Here is a 24,115-nt window from a genome sequence, read left to right as displayed (position 1 = left end):
ATGTTCACCCCAGCAGCTGGGGCATTTTTGTTTGTTTGCTTGGGTTTGTGTGTTTGTTTTGAAACTTACTGGATAAGGCTTAAGGCCTGTTTTCCCCTTAGTGGGGGATCCAAACTCTGATCTAGCAGCTGAGATAGCCTTATAAAACAAAACATAAATCACCCCAGGACAGACAAGGAAACTTAAACTGGACACCCTACAAAACAAACCACGGCAGCTCTCCAGAGCCAGACCTTTCCAGAAGGATAAAAAACAGAGATCACATCAGGTAAGACCCAATACTTACAATAAACTGGCTTTTAGTTGGCCCATCATGCTGTGAAATATTTCTGATCATCTTCATTAACAATGGATCCTTAAACTTCAAAGCCCTCTTCATGAGCATTTTCAAACCATTTCCTGAAAAGAAACAAACACTTAGAAAAGTCTCCAAATTAAAAAGAAAAGGAAAAAAAAAAACCCAAGAAGAAAAACCAGGGAAGTACTGGCTGATCAAAAATCAACATGCACACAAACAAATGCTTTAAGCTGTAAAAGTTTAGAAAGAAAAAGTGCACAGCAGTTAGTCCAGGCACAGAGACTGCTCTCCCCATTCCATGGGATAAATATGTTGTTAGGGTTTTAGAAGTTTATTTACCAAAGGTCAATGCATGGGAACAGATCTGAAGTACTTGACCACATAGAACAAATGCCAGTGTTACCATTATGTTTACCCTTGCCTACCTGAAAGGTGCTGCTAGCTTGAGTTTCACCTTCAATATAAAATTGGATCTCCCTGCTCCCCCTTCTACAGAGCTGTGTACAGAATTGAAAAGTGGAATTTCACAGAATCTCCTGACAGCAATTGTCCCCTTTGAAGGCCAGAAAGTGACTGCAGCAGTTTTTGGGAAAATGTTGAGCACAAGTGAAAATTGGAGCTACTGAGTAATATTGTTTCATTTAAAAGTGCTAGTATGAAAATAATGAAACTTTAAAAGCAGTCCAGAATACTGAAAGAACATCAGAATTATCTAGACCATGAATCAAAATATTAGAGCCCAAAAGAAGTTCAATTATCTTAAAAAAATAATGGAAAGATGCAACTGAAAGACATCTCTGCTATTCATTTGATACTGGCAGGTGAAACACCAGTCAAAGATGGATTTTAGGCATCAGGCAGAATGAAATCCTGATGTCTCCATACAGCCATAGTTTCCCATAGCAATGTTATCAGCTTGTTTTTCAGAACTGTGGGCATCTCCTTCAAATGCCATTTCTGCCACCAAGAGCAAACTGTGAGGAGGATGTGGCCATTTGTCTGCAATCATTACCCAAACACATGCATTTTATTTTTGAAAAACACATCCGTACATTTATAACTAACTCAAATATACATAATTTACTTATGTTAGTATAATAAAGGAGAAGACACAAAGTGTTGTCATCTCTAAAGCCCCCAGCAAAACCTCAGTCCAGTTACCTTCACAGATAAGCTGCACATTTCTTTTGTTGGCAGCAAGGTTAATACAGAAAGAAATAAGTTCCAGGTCAACTCTCTCATCAGGACATTCAAAAAGCATCTTCATTAGCTGCCAAGAAACACAAGCACACTTGGGTCATTAATCTTTCAAAAACATTAGAAAAGCAGTGTTATGATATCAACTGCAGTACCTTTTTTAAAAATCAGTATTCAGCATTTCTGCAAGAACAGTGAAAGTTACACAGGTCAGGGGCATGACATGTAGAGTTCCATTATTTAGGGATAACAATCCTTTAAAGTGCCAAAAATGGCAATCACTCATCACCTTAAATTAACTTGGCTTAGTTACATTTTATTGCTACCACTGAAATTTTTGTTTGACTGGTTTTTAGTATTTGTGAATGGATAAATTTGTTTTGAAAGCTTAGGTGAATTTAATATGGGAAAAAAACAATCCTACAACTTAATTCCACAGAAAGTCAGATTAATACCTATTAGCTTAATAAAATTATGACTCTAAATGGGTATTTAAGTGCAAAATAATTCTACTACTATTTTGCTGTGAGTTACTCCATCAATAGGTAATTTTAGCTGTGTCTGCAGCACTGTTCTTTCTCTTTACAGCTGCCAGTGTTCAGCTAGAGCTGAACTGCCACATCCCACAGACTGCTCAGCAGTAATCCCATTCTTCTGTAACATTCATGTAAGTAGACAATCACCTACAATCCTGTTCAAACTGCTCAGCAAATGCCAGGGAATTCCCAAGGCTGCTACCCCATGGACTGCCATCATTTCACACACCTGGCCCTGCACTGTCCATTACATCACAGGCTGCCTATCCTGGCTCATTTGGTTCAACAGCAACATTGAAAAGGCATTTGGAATATATGAACATGACTGAAATAAACCCATTTCTTTTCCCTCTGGTTCCAATCCTGGCAGACAAACCCTGCACAACTTCAGGGCTGGGGGACATCACCCTGTTTGCTGCTAAAACCCACTCAGTTCACCAGACATGGTTAGATTCTAATGCAAAGCAGTGTGATGACAAGACTGAGATCACTGGAAGAAGAAACAACTAAGCCTAAAGATAAGCAGGACATAAGGTACAAAAACTGCAGCTCAGAAAGGGATGGGAGGACAAGAAAGCAACAAATCATTAAATTTCATGATTAACTAATCATTAAATATTTGTGTGCTTGCCCCCTGGTGGAAAGACAAGTTTGTAATGCATTAAAAGCTAGAGAAAGTAGGTGAAGAATCCATTTAAACAGGAGAAAATAAAAAGAAACAATAGGATTGCAGGAATTCTCTCCAAATTATTTTACTCCAGCCATTCTGTATGTTTACCTATTAGCAGATATCAGGCCCTCATTCCAAAGAGAACCAAAAACCCCCAAAATAAAAACTACATTACAACATGGCTATTTATGACTTTCCTGAGATTTTCATGTACTCATTTAAAAGCTATCATTGATTTCTTCCTCCTTTTCTTAAGAAGGTAGAATCAGATTTCTCTAGGTTGTTTTAAGAACTTATAAAATCCCTGGTTTATTAAATCCTTAAGCCTGACAGTCACATAAGAGGGAATTAACAGAGAAGAAAATTGCCATTTAACAAGTAGAACACGAGCATTCAAAAATCACCCCCTGCAACTCTTCTGTTACAAAACCTTTAAAAACAGATTTTTAAAACCCTTCAAATAATTTGAAGGGAAGCATTCTCATTACTTACACAATACAAAATCTGTGGAAATTAAATGTTTAACAAGATGGGATTACACTGTTAATTACTGAACTACTTCTCTATAAAAGAAAGAATATATCCAGTTTCAATTAAAGCCGTTCAAATTTTAAAATAATAGTTTCATACGAGTTCCATGTTTCCCATTATGTCTTCATTTAATTTGATTGCTTCTTGTGCCACTTCAAAAGGAAGAGTAATTGCTGCCAAATAGGAAATATTAAAATTAAATTTGTTCTGCTTTTACTATGTCCATTGTCATCTTTTACTGATTTAACAGGAAGGCAGTAAAAAGGCTGCAGCATGTGCAATGAAGAGGCAGTAGTGTTCAATCAGACAAGTCCCATATTGAGTATCAGATACCACAGACCAGCACTGAAATCACTGTGTCTAGACTCTCTGGCACCTGCCTTCACTTATTTACCAGTGACCAGAGGCCAACCCCCACAGCTCTGTGTTCACATACACCTCTGTCCAACCCCCTCCCCAAGGCCAGCTCCAACATCTTTGAATGATTATGCCAGAACTGCATGCCTCAGGAATCTCTCCTGAGCGGTTACTCCCGACTCTGCTGTTTGAAGTGATGCTCTGCTTTCTGAACTTCAGCAGATAATGGCGGACAGGAGCAAAGGGGGCTGTCAAGAGACGACGTTTACCAGCATTAAGCTGAAAAGAAGCTTAGAGATCAAAGAGGGCCCAAACAGGACAAGCGTGGTGGAAAACATGTGGGCAGCTTTGGAGAACCTTGCACACCGCTCTGCGGTAAAATATTAAATATCACCATGACATCACTGCCTAACCATGCCCTTTGATTGGCCAGGTTATTACCAATAAAGGCTTTTATAAGCATCTGGATGGCATTTGCACCTATTTAAACAAAACACGCATTGCTGAGGTCTAAACAAGAATGAACTGTTAATACTCACTTTTAACTGTTACTGGAGTAGCACTCACTAACTCCTGCAATCCACGAGCCAGCCCCGGGCAAGCCCTTCAGGCAGCCACAATCACACAGGGGCTGCTTTCTCCAAGCACTTGCTATACTGCTAAACATTAATTAGTATTTGTTAATGAACACCTTTCCTCAAAGAGACAAACCCACACGAGGGTGTATAGCATTCTGAAAAGAGACAACACTGGAACATAGAACACTGAAAGGAGATTTTGGGTTTCTCTGGTAGAATTAGATAGCAGTGAGTCCATTTAAACCAGTAATTGTCTTTTCCTGATGCCTTACCCACTTCCTAATGCTTTCTGCTACCTGTCTTCCTTGATAACCATGCTAATTTTGAACATTCATTAGTAAAATTTAAGCTCTGGTTGCTCAGCTTCTTTTTGAACAGTGTGCAGATGTGACCTGTGAAGCATCAACAGCCACAGTTATACTTTCCACCTTGGTTGTTTACTTCACTAAAGCCCAGTGAAGGCAGCAGAATTGCTGCTCCACCAGTCTTTGGAGACAGCTCTGCAAGGATTGGGGGTGCAGGAGTCACACCAAGATCCCCTGAAAGCACAGCACAAGCAAGTCCTAAGACACCAGTGCAGGAGTTTGAGTTTGGCTGGTAACTGCCAGAACAAAACAGGTGCCTTACATCACACAAATGCCTTAAAAAGTAATTCCTTCTTGTAGTTGAAAAGACAGCAGGATGTTTACAAGACCACTTTGTAACATATATTAGTTATTCCCACCAGTTCTCCCCTCTCTATTACCCAAAATCATCTTGCATGTGGAAAAACTTCACTGATTTTGCCATAAGGTAATGAGCAGAAACATTCTGATAACTTTTCTATGACAACTTTCCATTCTGGAAGTGTTTGATGTTAAAAACCGATTTGGCAGGAAAGAAGATACCATGGTGCAATTCTGAAAAAGCTACCAAAGAGCTTTTACACTTGGGCAACACAGGCTTTCTCAACTCCAGCCTCACCAGGGCTGAGAAAAAGGTCAGTAAGAAAGGACTTGGTACTTGAGAAAAAGAACAAACTAAAACCAACAAGAAACAAAACACATGCACACAAAAACCCAAACATACCCACAAACCCCCAAGCCCCATGATATTGTGTCTGCTTGAGTCAATGAGTTAAGTAACAAAATGCAGGCTGAAAGAACAGTGCAGAGCCTTCCACAGCCATCAAGTCTCCCTTGCTGTACATGACTGCAGTTGGAAAAGGAATTGTCATGTAGGAATGTAACCCTCCTTGGCTGGTTTCCAGTTCATATCCTGCAATACTGGAGACACTGACATTTTGATACCCAATGGGATCAGGCAAGAATGCCTTCTAAAACTGTAAAGGAAATACTTTCCACTACATTCCCTAAGGAGCTGCTCTGCACAAGCTTTAATCTCTCTGAAGCATTCCCAATCTTCTGTAGGAATCCTTCGGGTCACCTGTAATTTCAGGAGTTCATTAGTGCAGCTCAAGTGTCAGCAACAGTGACAGAGCTCAGCCACCTCTGCCTTTGCAGGGCACCGTGAAATCCCAGAGAACATTCCCTGCCTGAGGAGGGGGTGCCTCAGTGCCAAGCAGCTCCGTGGCTGTTCCCGTTGTCACCTGCGGGTGTCAGTGCGAGCTCTGCCATGAGCAAGGGAGGCACTCGGAGCACGAGGGAAGAGGGATTTGCTGGGCTCATCACGTACCTGAGGGATACAGTCTGTGTATGCAAACATCGATTTAAAGCAATCGTCCATGCTGATGTGATACAGAATGCAAATCGCGACTTTTTTGTTATTTTCGTTTCCTAGAAGGAGAAAAAAAAAATTATTACTCTGAGAATTTTTAGCTGTTGTTAAATATTTAAAAGAGGAAAATGAAAAGCAGAACAATCCTAACTAATAGAGGGAAAATTTAAATCAGAAATGACACCTTAATGAAAGGGTCCTGGCCTGGCCTAGCCAAATGAACCACATATTAGTGCATATTAGAGGGAACCAGGGCAATGGTAAATACTCCTTCCTCTTCCCAGCACCTCAAAACACTTCCTTAACTCCACTTTACAAGGTACTTATTTTGTGAAAGGAATGCCTAATAATGACTGGCCATGCAGAGAAAGGCTTAATCAGTTTCCAGCTAGAAAATTAAGATTTAGCTGTGGATATTCCTATTGAAATTAATAAAGAATGCACCAGTGGCAGAGAGAAAAATAAGAACTACCACTAAGAGGTGGTAGAGAGAAAAATAAGAACTACCACTAAGAGTGAAGGAATCCACTGCCTTTCAAGCAAATACTGGTTGTTTTACTCTCCTAAATAACAATATAATCCCATTGGTGGCTTTTGTGTTTCATACATATCAAAAACTACATCAGAGTATGTTCACAGTGATATTTACTAAAGAGAAAGATTCCTAGGGAAAACTGGAGCAGTTACTGTGAGTGGGGTATGAAGTATTTAACTGAAAGGTTCTAAAAAATCATCTTACACAAACATACAAATGTTTAAGAACAACACAGACAAATTTGCTTCTGACTCACTGCTGAAACCCACTGAGCATTCTCAAGTTCTCCTCCAGCCCTGCACTAGCAGGATATTGGCTATATATGGGATAAACCCTGCATCTCAATGTGTACATTAGTTAAACCAGGATGTAATAAGGTCACCAACTCCAGATTCATTCACAGTTCTTACACAACTCATCAGCAATACCCTGCCTCCCACTTCTATTGAAGCTAAGTCAGAAAATATCTGTGTAACAACTTGGCAAAGCACAAAGACCTCAATCAGCAAAATTTCCCTTCTGCATACATCACTGGGAGCTGGAATTTCCTTTGAGCAGCAAGGATATCATGCCTTTATCCTGAGAATGAGTGCTTTTCAAAACTGAATTATCCAAAGAGACCCATGAAAGGCCTCTGGCAGCTGCCATACCAGTGAGTGAAGCATTCTTAGCCATGTTAAATCTAAAATCAGAGCTGATGTTTCAAATCTTTTTAGAGTCTTACCTGTTTGAAAAAACATAACTGATACCACAATCTTCCAAACATATAATTGTGGGAGGAAGGATAATGCCCAAATGTGAAAGCTATTCTGATCATTATGAAAATAAAAGCACTGAAGGTAGCAGCAAACAAAAGGAAGTGTGTGTTCTCTTTAGTGCTTCTCCTGTGACTGGTCACATTACCTACCTATTCACCTGCAGAACACTGGAAAACAGTAATTTCATGAGAAAAACTTCCCATACATACAGGTCAAGGTTTCTTCTATACAAATTTAGAAGTTTACAGAAGAAATTATTCCTCCAAATTTCACAGGTCTAAAGAAAAAATCTGTTTACAATGCTCTTAACACTCCAAGACTGTATTTAGGACTTTTAAGACTCAATTGACAATTACACTTAGCTGGGTAATGCAGGGAACTGTGTGTGAAATAAAAGGTAAGCCAGTATAAAAGAGAGAAAAGCTCCCCAAAACACCAACAAGAAGAACTGGAATAAAGTTTGACCAGACCTTCAGCACACATGAACTGCCAGACCATTAACAAGAATGATACTAAATGTTACTGTTTAACCTCTGTCCTTTGTGGGTTTTTTCTTCCTCATTTTTGCAAGTGTCATTTGTGCTAACATAGAGCATCAGTGAAGGTACAGTTTTATATTTGGTAAGCTCAGCAGCTCCCTGGTATTTGGCAATATTAGTGGCTTATTTTCAATCATAACAGGCTGATATAACAGTAAAGACCTTCTGTTTTTTTTCTTAGAGGAAACTCTGCAGGATTTTCTAACCCCTTTTTTTTCAAAGGTCTAGCTGGTCACAATAAACTTGCTGATGCCTGAACACCACCTTGGCTGTCAGTGCTAAATGACAGCACTACCTCAATTTCAAAACTGCCAAAAATAATCAAAAATACCCAGATACTCAACCTAAAGTGTGAAGAATATGTGGAATCCAAATAAACTTATTTAATTCGAACAAAGTCTTAAAGAGTTGCTTTCTAATGACCAGAACTTAAATAATTCTCCAAAAATGCATTCCACAAAGTAGATTTCATGACACACAAAAGGCAAAGACAGTTCTAGCTTCCAAGAGAAGAACTGAATTTCAGTTCCTCCTTGCTGTGCAGTTACCTGACCAATTTTCCCTGGATTGCCCTATCCTATTGTCAACAGGGGGAAGAGAGAAGGGTTTCAAACATTTAAGTCACAAACAACCATTGCACAGCCTCAGCAAGGAAGTACTTTTCAATTGTGAGTAAAACAAGTGAACTCTACAAACTTGTGGATAAAAGTAAACTACAGAACAAAAGCTGAAGGCAAACAGTCTGCCATTAACTCATCTTTGAAGTATTTAATGGTGTATGTGTTTTAAGTTTCATTTCATTTCAATTTCCCAGAAAGGAAGAGATTTCAGGCTGATGTCTGCAAGTTTCACTGTTCTACTTTCCCTAGGGATGCACATAGGAAGGAAAAGCAAAATCTTGTGATTTTCTAAGTTCTCACACAAAATTCAGGGACAATTCCTGATCCAGAGAGTAAAACACTGCAGGAAAATCAAGAGGAGGTGGTTGTTCCTAAGCACATGATTTAACACAACTGTTCATCTCATGCTCACTTGGAAGCACACAGCCTGCAGGGAAGCTGACTGGAGAGCAGGGACAAGGAGTTGGTTGAAGATAGGAAGGGGACAGACACAGCAGCTGAAGCATTTAAACTCAAGCATCACCTGCATTTTAAATTCAAGCATCACCTGCATTTTAAACTCTAACATCACCTGCATTTTAAACTCTAACATCACCTGCATTTTAAACTCAAACATCACCTGCATTTTAAACTCTAACATCACCTGCATTTTAAGCTCGAACATCACCTGCATTTTAAACTCAAGCATCACCTGCATTTTAAACTCGAACATCACCTGCATTTTAAACTCGAACATCACCTGCATTTTAAACTCAAGCATCACCTGCATTTTAAACTCGAACATCACCTGCATTTTAAGCTCGAACATCACCTGCATTTTAAGCTCGAACATCACCTGCATTTTAAACTCAAGCATCACCTGCATTTTAAACTCAAGCATCACCTGCATTTTAAACTCAAGCATCACCTGCATTTTAAACTCAAACATCACCTGCATTTAAACTCAAACATCACCTGCATTTTAAACTCAAGCATCACCTGCATTTTAAACTCAAGCATCACCTGCATTTTAAACTCTAACATCACCTGCATTTTAAACTCTAACATCACCTGCATTTAAACTCAAAGATCACCTGCATTTTAAACTCAAGCATCACCTGCATTTTAAACTCAAGCATCACCTGCATTTTAAACTTGAACATCACCTGCATTTAAACTCTAACATCACCTGCATTTTAAACTCAAGCATCACCTGCATTTAAACTCGAACATCACCTGCATTTTAAACTCAAACATCACCTGCATTTTAAACTCAAACATCACCTGCATTTTAAACTCAAACATCACCTGCATTTTAAACTCAAACATCACCTGCATTTTAAACTCTAACATCACCTGCATTTTAAACTCTAACATCACCTGCATTTTAAACTCTAACATCACCTGCATTTTAAACTCAAGCATCACCTGCATTTTAAACTCTCACATCACCTGCATTTTAAACTCTCACATCACCTGCATTTTAAACTCAAGCATCACCTGCATTTTAAACTCAAGCATCACCTGCATTTTAAACTCGAACATCACCTGCAGGCTGAAGGTTACACACAAGGGGAAGAATGACAGACTCTGAAAAACCTACCAAGCCAATTCTCATCCTTTTACATTGGTACTTCATTTCCAAAAATATCAACTGGCAGCTGCTGACTATTACTTGAATATGTCAGTACCAAGCTCCTTTTTTCTCATTATTTTCTACTCATCTGAATGCTAATTAATTAACCCTGAGTCAAGCATTGCATAAAGATTGGCTGTAAAAATGTCAAACCCTGCCCAGCAGCTGGCTGGAAAGCAGCTTTCCAAAGCACCAAGTGATAACTTTTCTGCTATTTTTGACCACTGCTGAAGGCCACACATGAAAAAGGAGACATTGCAAGGAAGATTTCCTTATGGCTGGGTAGAGTAAGGATCAATTATTGCCCTAACTGGAAAAAGCAAGAGAAAAAAAAAACCCAAAAAACAGAACTCTGCCAAATGTGTTCATAAAAATCACCAAAGTTTTGGTGGGGTGCCAGAAAATTGTGGCCTACAAAAGCTGGTAAGTTTTGAGCATCAAGCTTTTTATGACTGAAGGTGGAATAGCCAAATGGCCTAAAGCAGTAAGGGCAGCCCTGGAAAATAATGGCCTAGTCATTATGGATTCTTCTGGTATTTATAATAAAACATGAATCATAATGAACTCATTGGATATTAAATGTGGGGGTCATGAGCACTTTGATAGGATTTCCACAAGAATCTACCATTAATTAAGCAAACAATTATTTGAAAGTGTAACTGAATTAGCTTTAGTTCTTATACAGCCATTCCTGAGAAATTGGTCATTCCCAGCTGAGTGCAGTTAATGCCTTAACAAACCAGTCATTAACTGCAGTTACTGATTTTGTGGGAATTATTGTGTTATAAAATACACTCAACAGTTTATAGAAACAATACTTAAGATTTTTTTTTTTTGCAGCTGTAGTTCAGCTGGAGCAGATGGGATGGAAAAATATCAGGTCCCTGGGGCTGTTTTCACAACTAGTTTTCTGCAAATTAGAGAGGGAAATAAATACATGATGGGTTCTGAGTTCAAAATGGCTTCAGATTTTTAGCCTTTGAACATTAATAAGAAGCCATGTGCCAGTTCTGGGGACCAATGCCTGAATTCCATGTTTAGTTCTTATTATGGTTCAAGATCTAAATAGGATTAGTAGCAGAGGCTAAAGAAAAAAATATGATTTCTTGATCACAAGATCAAGTCCTACATTTTGGTTGACTTTGTGAGCTTAAAATAAAAAATCTTCCATTAGCTCCATGACAAAAGAGAAACCCTAAAGCTGTAAAGCTGAATTGCCAGTCTCAAGAGCAGCATTCAGCTTTCAAATGCTAAAGTAAGGAGGAGAATATAAATTATGGATTAAATTATTCCAATATAACACTATCAGTAATCAAGCAGCCATCACTTCTAATGGAATAATCAATGTCTCCACATTAGATATGAAATATGCCCTATCCCACCCATGTGCAAAACATTAACAACACTAAATCAAAACCAGAAGACAAATGAGGATAAATACCTGTTAAAATAGCAGAGTGAGTCTTTATTTCAGTTTCAAACTCTAACACCCTAACATGATCTGCTGCAGGATTAGGCAAGCAAGAAATCTAGATTATTAGAAATGCCACAAACTGAATATCAGATCTATATCTGTCTCACCCTAATGTCAGAAAACAGATTAATCAAGAGTTTATTCAAATGTATCATAATTAGCAGTGATTTTAGGAAAAAACTGATAGAAAGCTATCTCCACTTACCTCTATCCCATCTCATTCCTCACAACCAGCTCTGAAACAGTTGGACTGAGTTAGTCCATGTGTGCTCTAGACACATATTGGTTTGATTTACATATGTAAATATAAATCAGATTGGCTATATCAGTTTATTTTATCAAGAGAAACTGAAAGAATTTTCAAATCTGCTCAGACTCAAGGAGACTAGACATTGTAAATAAAACATTATGATAGTAATTACATACTAATAACCCCTCCTGTGCCCCCTTTATGTTATTTAAAACTGGCTTTATACCATAAGTCTAATTTAAAATCTCAATGTTGCCATGGTTGGGTTTGGGATTTAATTTTTTGGGATTTTTTTCCCTTTCTCCCAAAGAACTCAGTACATGCCACATCTGAAACCTGGTTACATTTTTTTTCCTAGGACACAAAAAAAGAACTTTAGTGATGAATCCTAAAGGACTAAAAACGGACTAATTTGAGTTATTTAATGTTGCAGCACAAGAAAAAACAAAGCTGCATGTCTGGAACCTCAGGCTCTATTTCTAAGACAGACTGAAAAATATTCAGTAAGCACCTCAGTGTAGGACTGCCACTCAGAAAGGCTGGTAATTAACACACTGCTCTAATTAGGGGTGTCCTTTTGTGAGGCAAAACATACCCCATTTTTTGTCCTTAGGATGGGCTATAACCAATCATACTTGAACTCATGACTTCACACAGAAACTGGAAGCTGATTAGTTGAGGTATATCCCAATATACCTCACAAAGCAGAAAGAAATCAACTAAAATTCAGATTAGAGAGAAATCAAGAGGCAATAGGATTATCCCTGAAAGAAGAAGATAAAACTGCTTCTCTTTTCTCCACAGAATATTATGGTTTGGGTTAGGCTATGACCAAGAAAGAAAGCAAGAAATAGAAAAAAAGAGTTAAGGACTGTTGTTATTACCAAAAACCAGAAATCAGAACAGGTTCTCAGTCTGATTCAAACTAGAGTAAACACACACTTCCAAAGTAAGTGGAAAAAATTCTAAGCAAAGATCTTCTAGAAGTCTCCACCATATTATGTAGATTAAATGGAAGTGTACAGGACATGCATAATGTTTGCCACATCTGCACTATGATTTCATTAATTCAGTTGATTTCATCAACTGCTCTGATTAAAATTACTAGAAAATATTGAGACTTTTTGGATCTAAAGACACCCTTCTAATCTAGTTTGGCATTCAGAGGGAAATAGGTGGAGGCTTCCTGTGCTCCTCTGAATGGATGGTGCAGCTGGATTCCAACATGCTCCTGCTTGGAGGAGGAACAAAGCAATGCAGGATGGGTTCTCTTGCCTTGAGAAAGGGATGATTCACCACTCTGAAATGGAAACTGGTTTTACCTGTCTTGAAGATGCTGAAGTACAAACCTGAGGTTCAAATCTACAAAACCCAAAAAGGGGAGTTAAATATTGGTTGAGTTTTGAGTCTTCCAGATAGCAAAAATTGAATTCCATATTCTTCAAGCACCCATTTAAAAGGGTTTGAAGAGAATATTAACAACTGACAAAGCATTTCTCACCTCAGCAACTGCAGATATGAGGAATCTACAGTTGATTTCTTGGACTGCAACAAGCATTTGAGAAACTCTTAAGTAAAGAACAAACTTGTGAGTTAAGATGCTTCCACATCTTAAAGGAAAGCAGAGTGTAACCTTCTCCCTTACATCTGAACTTGTAAAATCCTCAGGAGCTCCAGGACTACCCCAGCAGCAAAATTGTTCCATGTGGTGCTTTGAAGGTGCCCCTCTGCCTGCAGCCTTCACAGCAGCTCTGGGAAAGGTGCTCCTCTCTTCCAGCCTGGCCCTCTTCATGATGATGTTACCACAGATCAGGAAGATTAGCAGAAATGCCCCACCCCTTCTTTATGGGGATTTTTTCCAATAAACCAGAACTAGTTGTGTTCTGTCATGCTTCAGGCATCCAAGTTAAGCTCTGTAAAGCTTTCAGATGTCAACAGCTCAGCAGAAGATTTACTTTTTACTGTTAAATATTAATTTGCTCTTGCAATAAGCTAAGAAATCATTAAAAGCATTGAATTAATCAGTCACATCTTGTAAGCTCTACAACAGAAATACTGGCTCAGGGATCTTTCCATTCCGGAGTTCAAAGAATTTCCAACAACTTGGCTCCCTCATCTTTAGATTGCTGCCATCTCTTCCCTCCTGTCCTTGCTGCTGCCATGAGCAATTTTATTTTCAGTCAACACACATGAAGTTAGTTCCTTATTTTCCACTGAAGTTATCCTCTTTACTAAAAAAGCCAATAACCCAGGTAAATTCACACAGGCACTCATGACCAGCACACAGAGCAAGGAGCTCCACTCACCTGACAGTGATGAGTCTCTGTATTCAGTTCTGTATTTCTCAAAAGGAGAAGTCATTTCTTCTTTAAAGTTTGCTGTCTATATCCACATTCAAAATATCTAAATTTAAATGCTGAGTTCTAAGACACATTGTGCAACCCCCTCTCCTTATATCACTCAGACATGCTTAGGTCTATCTGCACTTCTAACAAGGATTTTGAAAATTAATATTAAGAGATGGTTTTGGTTTGTGGGGATTTTTGTGTTGGGGTTCTTTTTGTTTGTTGTTGAGGGGTTTTCTTTTTTTTTTTTTTTTGGTAAGTCATGGCCATACTCACCACAAATGATAAAAAAACTACCATTAAAATAAATCCCTTAATAATTGCTGCTTTCCAACAGACTGGTCCCTGTAGTTGAACTGTTACTTAATGTGCTTCAGCCAGCCTTCACAATAAAGGAATGGAGACACCCCAGGCAATATTCACACAAGCAGTATTGGAACCAGCTGCTGCAGAGCCACCTTAGGAAAAAAAGGTTTCTCAATTTAATTGGGAAAACAGGAGGAAGCATAAATTTTACTGCCATTAATAACTTCAAGCAATCCCGATATGACTTTACCTCACCCTGATGGCTGGACATGTGCTTTTTGTTAGGGTCTTTGCCACATCTGACCCTCATTGTTTGCTCACTTGATCAGGTAAGAAAATGTATGTTTCTTTATAGGATAAACGAGGCCTATTAAAGTCAGAAAAAACACTGCAGTAGCCTATAAGAAGCTCCATTTTTCAACAGATGTGTGAAGCTCCATAATAAGTTCATTACAAAAAGGCCAAGTGAACTCATAAAGAGAGCACATCTACTTTAAGCCTTCTTAAAAGAAACTTTCATAAAAGGAATAGAGCATTAAAAGCCCACAGCACTCCGTTAATTAGAGAGCAAAGTACTACTTGGCTTTTTAAACAGCAGTCACCTTGTAATCCAGCTTGGCTGCAGACCATATCAAGCCTTGATTGTTAAGAAGCCCAACATACAACTGTTTGGCAATTCTTTGATTGCTCATTAAACCCAACTTGTAAAGAATGGAAAAATATCAGAGGAATTTCAGCAGTTCCCAGAAAAGATTCTGTCAATGAATCCAGTGAAGACAGGCTCCTCACTGAGGACTAAATGTGACTGTCAGTGCTACTCTCTGCTCTGGTTTCTCCAGCTTCAATGAACAAGACAGAGAAGCCTGACTTACTTTGGAGTTTCCACAGCCTGTGAATTTTTATCTGAAATTAGGTGGATACTGCTTCTTATTATGCTTATAATAAAGAAATGAAGAACATCATGCCAGGATGCTCACATTAATAAGGCAGAGAGGCTGGGCACAATCTGTGACTGGGAAAACCAAACTGGTGCTCCCTGGGGCTGCCCACACTGTATTTCAGAGTGCTGTATAACAAACACTGCTCTGCTTGGCTGAAACACAAATCCACAAGGCCCAAGTGCTTTCAGCCACTGTAATCTGTGCTGGAAAACATAACCCAGGATGTCACAGACATCTTTCATGAAAAATCCTTTCTTAGGATTTTTCCTTGTGAGAAGCTGCAGTTTCAGCAACCAAAAGTAAACAATGGTTATCTACTGCTGTGGAATGCAACAGGTAGACCTGTGATTGGTCTCCTGTGGATGCTTGGATTTCCTGACCACTCATGGCAGAGCTGGCTCTTGCTCTCTGTCTGAGACACAGATCTTTGTTATTCATTCTTGTCTATTCTTAGCTTAGCTAGCTTCTGAAGAAACCTTTTCCTTTCTATTGCTTTTTAGTATAGTCTTAATGTAACATATATCATAAAATAATAAATCAAGCCTTCTGATCATGGAGTCAACATTCTCGTCTCTTCTTCATCCTGAAAACCCTTGTGACCATGGTCACACCCAGGATGTTCCTCACCACCTAAAATCTATTTGAGATTGACTAGCTTGGCACTGTGTGGCACTTTCAAGGCTGTATGCACAACCCTTCTGCACTCCAGGTTCCCTCTGGGCCTGATTTGCAACCAATCCTGTTTTGTGACCCACCCACTTCTCAGCTCAACAGGGTCTGTGTTCAGTCTTCAATTTTTAAAAGCAGACAGTAATTGCAAGCAACAGAAGTCTGACTTCCAAGCATAATGGGTTTTTATTCTTTCAGCATGGCTTGCACTGGGGAGTGAGTGAAAAGAAAATGGCATTTCAAGACAATATCTATTGAGTACACCTGAGAACTGTCCAGCAGCTCTGGGAGATGAACACACACATCATCAGAGATATTTGTTCCCTGCACAGTCAGTTCTACTCCTTTTACTCTCTGAGCAGCACCACAGCTCCTTCCCACTGGAACAGCTTTTGCAGCATTCCCTGTAATTTGCAGCCTTGGACAGGGATTTCTCACTGATGGGAGGAAGCAGAGATGCCAGCACTGCCCCCCACAGAGGGATGCTGCCAGGAGCTGCTTCTCAACAGGGCTCCAGCAGAGCCTTTCAGGCTGCCTCAAGCCCCTCAGCAGCACTCAGCTGGCTCTGCTGTACCAGCTGCCTGCTGTTCTCATGGCAAATGGGCAACTATTTGTCTCACTTCACAAAGGCTGTGAAACAACTCAGAGTCAGCATAAAACAGCACCCTTATTAGAAGACTATGCATCACAAGCTGTGCCTATATTTAAGAGAGCTGTACTAAAAATTTTGTATTCAATTTGGCCACTTAACTGAAAAACAAAGTGGATTTGGTCCAAACAAAGAGTGAGGGGGTTTTATTTTTCCTTGAATGTTTTCTTCTGTTTGCTGCCAGGGCATTTACTTTAGAAGCCAATCACACATCCAGGGGAAGAATTATGAAAAAGGGTAACATTTCCCTTATGTCCAACAATGGAAGAGCATTTCCAGGAATCAAGAAAACAGATTTGTATCCTGTTTTGAAGTTCAGCTCTGTGTTTCCCCCTTTCCAAACTCTACCATAATTGGAGCAAGTCATTCCTGTTCTCCACTTCCCCTGAATTCTTCCATGCAAAGCACAATGAGAGCACTCTAAGAGTGAAGCAAACCTTCATGGAATAGTGTGTAGCAGGCTGCTTTGGTCCTTCTTTCCAAGGGGATGACTGGAAGACACTGAACCTGTGTTTTCCACATTTCAGGCAAACATCTAGTTTAAACCACTTGGTGAATTCACATGAATTCTCACCTTAGGCAACTGAAGTCACACTTCATATATACTGGCATGGAAAGGAAAGATCACTCTAAACATAATTTCTAAGTATTAAAACAAAGCCACACTACAAAAAACATTCTCTGCAGGGCCCTGGTGATTCAACATTTAAAAGGTCTTCTTAAAGGATGGAAGTCACTCAAAGCAACAAAATCTCTTTTCCTAGCTCCCAACCACCCTATGTATGGAAAAAGCTGAGTACAGCAGGCTGTATCTTACAGGCCTCCACAGCTCTGCTCCAGCTTCAGATCTCAAGTCTGAGGCCAACCTTCCCTCAGCTGCACACAGCTCTTGGAGAGTCCCAGCCTAACAAAGATCAGCTGCGGCTCATTAATTTGGGTGCCTGCAGGGAGCAAGAGGAGCTTTGTCGCATACAATGCTTAAAACTTGTGAAGAGAAGCAAGTGGTGCTGACTGGCACAGCTACATGGGGAAGCAGGCATTGGCACCATTAAAAAGAAAAAGCCAATTAAAATGGAAACCAAGACTTAAGCAGAGTTTCTCATGTCCATGCTTTCAACAGCAGCCTCAACACTCTGGAGTGTGATGGAAAGAAAGATGTTCCTTCTCCATCACACCCATGGTGAATTTATTCCTCTCCTGAGAGCTCAGTTGGAGCCAGTTCATCCCCACTGCTTCAGCCTCTACCTCCACTTGGAGCCTTCCTGCTCCCAAGCAATTCACTGACCCTTGGGAAAGCAGAACATCCTCCAGAACTGCACACTGCATTCAGCTCCATGCTCAGCCCTAAACCCCTGCCAAACAAATCCTTTCATTCTTTGCAATCTCAACTCTCCCCTTAACACCTATTACACTTAATTTGTACCCATCTCAAACGCAGTGCTAAAGACTCAGAGGCCCAGCATGCATAAATGCTAAATTTCAGGAGCTTGAGTCAAGCACACTTGACCTCTTGGCATTAAGAGTTGTACAAGGACTTGTCAACAGCTGTTGTGCTGTGTTAGCACTTGGAGATGACCTGCAAATGTAAACTGAAGGGTACTGACTTGAATAATGTGTGTTTAATACCCAAATAACCTGTATAAATGGGGCATCTGGCACATGGCTGTTTTATTATTCAGATTGCAGACTTCTCTCAGACAGGATATGGCAAGTGATGCATTTGAGAATTGTTCAAATCACCATACCAAGAAAAGTCTCACAAACCCCAGTGATGGCTTAAAGAAGCAAGTAATAGAATTTTTAGCACATCAAAAGTAAGTATCAACCAATTCTACAGGGAGAAGCAAGAACAAACAGCACATGCCTCTATGAAAAATTCAAATTAAAAAAAAAGAGAAAGAATGGTTGAATACATCCTAGATGAGAAAAGAAACACACTGAACATTCTGGAAGTACCAGCAGGACTTGCAGTAATTATCCTAACAGCTACAATTTTAGAAACCAGTTCTTCTGAGCTAAACAGCCTTCACACAGGCCTAGTTACAACTCTAAGAAAATGGCATTTGAAAAGCAATTCTCCTCTCCACATTACAGACAGACACTAGAAAGCAGATATTTAACTGGTGAGCTCAGTCTGACTCTGATACTAAATGGAGAATTTCTGGGAGCAGGGACTTCAGTGATTTGTGTCATTGCCTGGGGTGATAAATCCCCAGAAGCCTCCCTCAGACCACAGCATTATCTGCTCTATGAACAAAAGGGACAAGCTCCTGCTCCAAAAAACTTACAACCCAAGCTGAACCAAACTAACCAGATCCTCTCTCAAACAAGAGGAAAGATTTCCCCATCAGCTTCCATTTCTGTTCACTACCAAATAACATTGTCTTGAGGATAAAAAGATAAAGAAGAAGGCTTTCAAATGCCAATTTTCATTGTCCTAGCTCAGACCAGAGCAAAGAGAAAGTATAAAAGGATGTGAGGCATTTCAGGCTGTACCTGGTAGCTGTTGTATAATAATCACCAACAGGATTAAGGCTTCCAAAGCACTCTAAGTTTTCATGGTGTTCACTAAAGAGCACTAAGGCTTTGTTGAGACTGAAGTAGAATTGAGGAGACAAACAGCCCTAAGAGACTTCACAGTTGGAGGAGAAAGCTCCCTTGCCCCAGCCAGGATCTGATCCACCCTCTGCACTGGATTCAGCACATCCCAAAGCCAACAGGTTTCAGAAGACTTTAGCAATGTCTTGCATCAGTGATTCACACAGACAAGATTCCCTATTCCCACTCAGCAATCCCTAAAGTCAAAAGCTGCAAAACCTTTAGTGTATCAACCAGAGCAGCCTCCAGGCAGTATCAGCCAAAGAGCACAAAAAGCAATAGAGTCCCTCCTCAGAACTCCAGCATACAACAGTGATCAAACAGAACAATCCTCTGCTTTTTCCAAATTCCTTATTGTTTCCATGGCTTTCCCCTTGAGACAACAAAAAGTTTCACTTGTAACTGATGTACTTACATGATCTTAACACAAGTCTAGAAATCAGTACTGCCTAGATTGAAAACTAACAAAATTGGGAGATTTCTGATCTCTCTGGACAAGTTACAAGAGCTAGCAGGTATACCAAGCTTCACTAAAAATAAATATTTAGATATCTAGTTTGTACCTACATCACCTAGGCCCTGTGAAGTTGCTGGCTATTTTTCCTAGGTGCTCCCCAGAATTACAAACATCACTCATGTGTCAGCTCATGTGGTTTTCAGACAGCTACTGAAGTAATTTTTAAAGACTGGAAGATTCATTCTACAGTTCAAGAAACCCTAGAAGCAAATCTACTGGAAAGCTGTGTGTGAGAGGATGATGTGAATGTCAAGAAGCTGGGAGTGGTGAGGAAGTGGCAAAAACAAGAGTGACCCAGCAACTTTTAGGTACATCATACCATGATGCAAACAGCTTCACTGAAATGCCTGTGTTAGACCAAAAGAAGACATACCCAGGAGTGCAGTGAGCTTGGGGAGCAAACCAACATGGACCATTTTACTTCTCAGGCCTGTGTCAAAGGAGAGATTCAGCAGCAGTCGAAGAGTGATATTCAGCAGGTCTTCATGTTCACATGGTACCATTTTCACAAGTTTTTCAACAATATCCATTTCAACCTGTATTTCAAGGGAAAAAAAAAAAAACCAAAATCATAATCCATCCAAACTTACTCTGGCTTCAATAGCCAATTTGTAGCCATAACAGTGACTGTTAATGCAGTTTCATCTGAAGTAGTTTCACTTATGCCTTTGTGGTTGAAGTCTTCTAGATTGGCTCACTGGGAAACATTGATTAAAAAAGGCTTTGAACCAACAAGTTCATGTGTCTTGGAAACATTCCTCACTGTTGGAATACTGCAGGAATGTGGTAAAGACATCACCTGCAAAACTAGTTTGGGGTGAACAAACTCATTTAAACTTTAACACATGCAATCCTGCAGCAACTGCCAGTGGAGTCAAAGATAGACCCAAGTGAGAAAGACAGAAAATTGGCACCCAAAAAGAATTTGAGACCTTTCATTATGAATTTCAAATGAACCCCTAGCCAGAAGTGTGCATGTGCTCTCAGAAGAGACATGCCATCCTACATGTCAATTTAATAAAAGCATGAAAGTCATCTTGAAACATGTATCACTTTCAAATTAAAAACTGGAATCCAGAAACTGAGAAGTGGTATCAGTTCCTGAGATCATGTTCACTTTACCAGCCAGAAAACACATCTGAACTGGCAAGACTTCAGAAAGTTTTTATCATGTTTTAAGCAACATTTCTGAGCTTTTATTTGACACAATCTTTTAAATGCATTCTTTTTTTTTTTTTTTTTTTTTTTTTTTGTTTCCCAGACCCTTCTTTGGCCAGAAGGAGGCACATAAAATGACTTGGCATTCCTCAGACTTCTCCATGTACATTACTAGTCTGGTTATAAATAGACACTGAATGAACACTAAGAAAAGAAACTACAGCTCTCCCCACACAGCACAGTGCAATCATCAACAACTGCCTGGACAGCTTTGATCAGAAACAATCAGAGAGCAACAACTCCTACCTCACTGCTTTGAATTTCATATGGCCCTGCAACAGCCAAGGAAAGAATGTGCTATAAATACACATGGATTATTCACTTGTACTCAGAATCAGGTGCTGCACAACTCATCTTGGATCATTTTGTATTACTGCCCAATACAAACATCAGAACCCCTTCTCCTTCACTGGTAGCTTTCCTTAATAATACCATGGAGAAAAAAGCATCATCTTTGTTATCAGTAAGGAATGCTCCCACAGCTGACCTGAAGCACACCAACATTTCCAAAATTGTTAGAACACTCTGAAATCAAATTGATTCAACAGCTTTGTTTATCTTTCCAGTAAATCAGGAGGAATGGGGAAAGTGTGCCAGCAAATCAGTAGCTGCAGAGCTAATTCTTATTTTCCTAACCAAGTCCCATATATAAATACGGGAGATACTTCTTGTCTGCACTGTTCAGTGCACATGCATGCAAAGGTCCAGTTAATTCACTGCTGCTTTTACACAGATCTTTTCATCTCACAATCTCTGTACACCACTGACCTCAGATTACCTCTTGGATAAAGCAAATGTATCATTTTCATCTAATTAATTGAAATAGAGGCACAAAGGTGAAGTCAAGCATCTATTAAAGTATCAGTAAAGGAGGTACTTGGCTAGAGTTTGAAGTCACAAAACAAATTATGCTACAATTTCAGAAGTGTAAGACCTCACCAAAAAAAAATTATGAAGAATAACTGCCTCCAGTTCTTAAGAGCTACTGGCAGCAGGAAAGAACCAAACTGACACAGGAAATAAGTAAATTACAATGAAGAGAATAAATATCTCTCTTCCTTAGTCAATACATGGCAGAAGCAACAATATGTTGCCCCAGGAGTATAGTCTGGGGGCAGAGTCATGGGCACCACCACAAGTGGGAGTATAACAAGACTCTGAGGTGCTGAATTCAAAATCTGGAATTTTTTTGGATCATATTTTGCATCATATTGTCTGTTTGGGATTTCCTCCAATGTGTTTGCAGTAGGTTACATCTGGATGTTGTGCTTTTCTTGCACTCATTTTACTTGTAACAAAACAGGATAATCAGTGCTAGAGATACTCAGTGTGAAAACAGAGATGTTTCCCTTTTCCCTCCAGCCACACAAAGTTTTCAGATCTCCAACCTTTCCAGCATTCAGTAGAGTGCTACAAGCCTCACCATATCATTTTTGTTCTCCATGAAAATGCTGAGTTTCTTCAGGAAGGTTACAACAAGGATGAGCAGCTCAAAATTATCCCGGTCCAGTGCTTTCACCAACATGTGCACAATGTTCTTGTTCCTCATCTTCAGCTCAATGCGAGTGTCCTCAGCCAGGTTTAGCAGCAGGTAAATCGCAACTGGCAAAGGTCAACAAAATCACAGCAACAGATCACACCCACCACAGCTACACAAGTCTCTATTTACTCTTGAAGTGCTCAAGACAAGACTTTCAGAAGCATTTTGCTCCCTTTGCAATAAATTTTCAAGGAAATTGCCAGTGAATTCTTTTTTTTGGCCTCTTTAAAAAGCATTAAGACCATTAATCTAATCTAATTTGAATCGTGGCTCTAAAAAAAATCAGAATTATGATAACTAGAAGCTTTTTATGTTGTGTGGTTTGTATTTTTTTTAATTTCAATTACAACAGGAAGCAATAAAAAGCCCCTCTCAGGAAAGGTTTGCCACTCAGATAATTTCAATTTAACATAAAGTGTATTTTAGTACAAAAACTGAGATAGAATGAGATCTATTCAGAGTCAGATACAAGCTAAATTAGGCAAATTTCAAAAAACCCAAAAAGAAGAGTGGATCACTTTTGCTCTTCTTCTGACAAATGGCTTTTAAAATTATTAATAGTGTCAAACAATCTGATTAAGTATTTGACTTTTCCCTATTCTTTGGCAACACTCTTCCATCCAAATCCACACCTTCAGGATGTTTAAGACATCCTGGTTGTAACAAGAATCAAAGAGGATCCCTCAGCCATTTTACCAACAACAAAATAATTTGCTATTTGGATTTGGTACCTCTAAGCAGCTGCTCCTGCTTGACAACCAGCCCTTTGTATTTCTTGTAAGTTTTCTCATAGTCCTTTTTCAGGGTTTGGTTTTCAGGATCTTCATCAAGTGAATTAGAGAAGTTAAGGAGTTCAGAGAAAAGTGCTACAGGCTAGATGACAATTGTCCTCTAAAGTGTTCCTCAATCACCAGTGAGAAGCAAGGCATCTGTGGAATACCCAGTGTCAAGACTCTCCCTGAGCACCAGCAATCCAGGCCATGCCTGTTCTCTCCTTGGCCAGGATATTTTACACCCTCCTAAGCAGCACAGATGTTTTAAGACATACTGCTGATAAAATACAATTTTTGGTTTTTTTCTTGTGTTGCTTTAATAGCTTCAGCTTAACCTCTTCCACATCCCAAAATCTTCACTCTTGGTCTTTCTCATATCTGCAATTCTATTTTGCACTTTCTGGTAAATTCTACTGTTTTTACAGAAGGTGCTGTGTACTCATCTTGTGTGACCCAACAACACTCATCAAGACAAGTCAGAAGTCATTAGGCTACACCAGAACACCAAAAGGATATCAGCTTTCTTCTTTTTAGCAAGTTCTTCCTGCCAAAGTTCATGTCTCTTCAGCTCATGGTCTATGATATTCATACACAGAGCTCCAATTTTGTAATGTGTGATTATCCCATGAAATTGAGAGAAACTACATTGAAGAAATAATACTTGTGAGGAATAGATGCCAACAAATCTGTATCTACTGTGACATCTATGGTAGTAATACATGAAATATTAAAAAAGGTATTTACAGTTTACCCCATTAAAGCACTTTCCTATTGGAAAATTATTTCAAAACAAGAACAATCCCTGAAAATATGAATATTTTCTCAACTTGCAGAAAGATAAGGAATAGTTTGTTGATCCAGATCAAAATAAAAACACATTGCAAT

The 24,115-nt window shown here is 39.3% G+C and overlaps 1 protein-coding gene across 4 annotated transcripts in view; it reads right to left on the bottom strand.

The window, feature by feature from the left end:
• Positions 1 to 24,115, bottom strand: part of KIFAP3 (kinesin associated protein 3) — a 70,285-nt gene that overhangs the window by 36,636 nt on the left and 9,534 nt on the right. For all 4 annotated transcript variants that reach the window (XM_077181944.1, XM_054638667.2, XM_054638668.2 and 1 more), the window contains exons 7-13: positions 23,747 to 23,871; positions 23,189 to 23,287; positions 22,341 to 22,519; positions 20,073 to 20,235; positions 5,842 to 5,942; positions 1,460 to 1,568; positions 287 to 399 (exon numbers count right to left, since the gene is read on the bottom strand). In XM_077181944.1, coding sequence (XP_077038059.1) covers positions 287 to 399; positions 1,460 to 1,568; positions 5,842 to 5,942; positions 20,073 to 20,235; positions 22,341 to 22,519; positions 23,189 to 23,287; positions 23,747 to 23,871 — 889 coding nt within the window. The remainder of the gene's footprint in view (positions 1 to 286; positions 400 to 1,459; positions 1,569 to 5,841; positions 5,943 to 20,072; positions 20,236 to 22,340; positions 22,520 to 23,188; positions 23,288 to 23,746; positions 23,872 to 24,115) is intronic.

Source organism: Agelaius phoeniceus, chromosome 8 (assembly GCF_051311805.1).
Source record: "Agelaius phoeniceus isolate bAgePho1 chromosome 8, bAgePho1.hap1, whole genome shotgun sequence".
NCBI classification, from domain to species: Eukaryota; Metazoa; Chordata; class Aves; order Passeriformes; family Icteridae; genus Agelaius; species Agelaius phoeniceus.
Note: the sequence above shows the minus strand (reverse complement) of the source record. Positions and strands in the feature narration are given on the sequence as shown.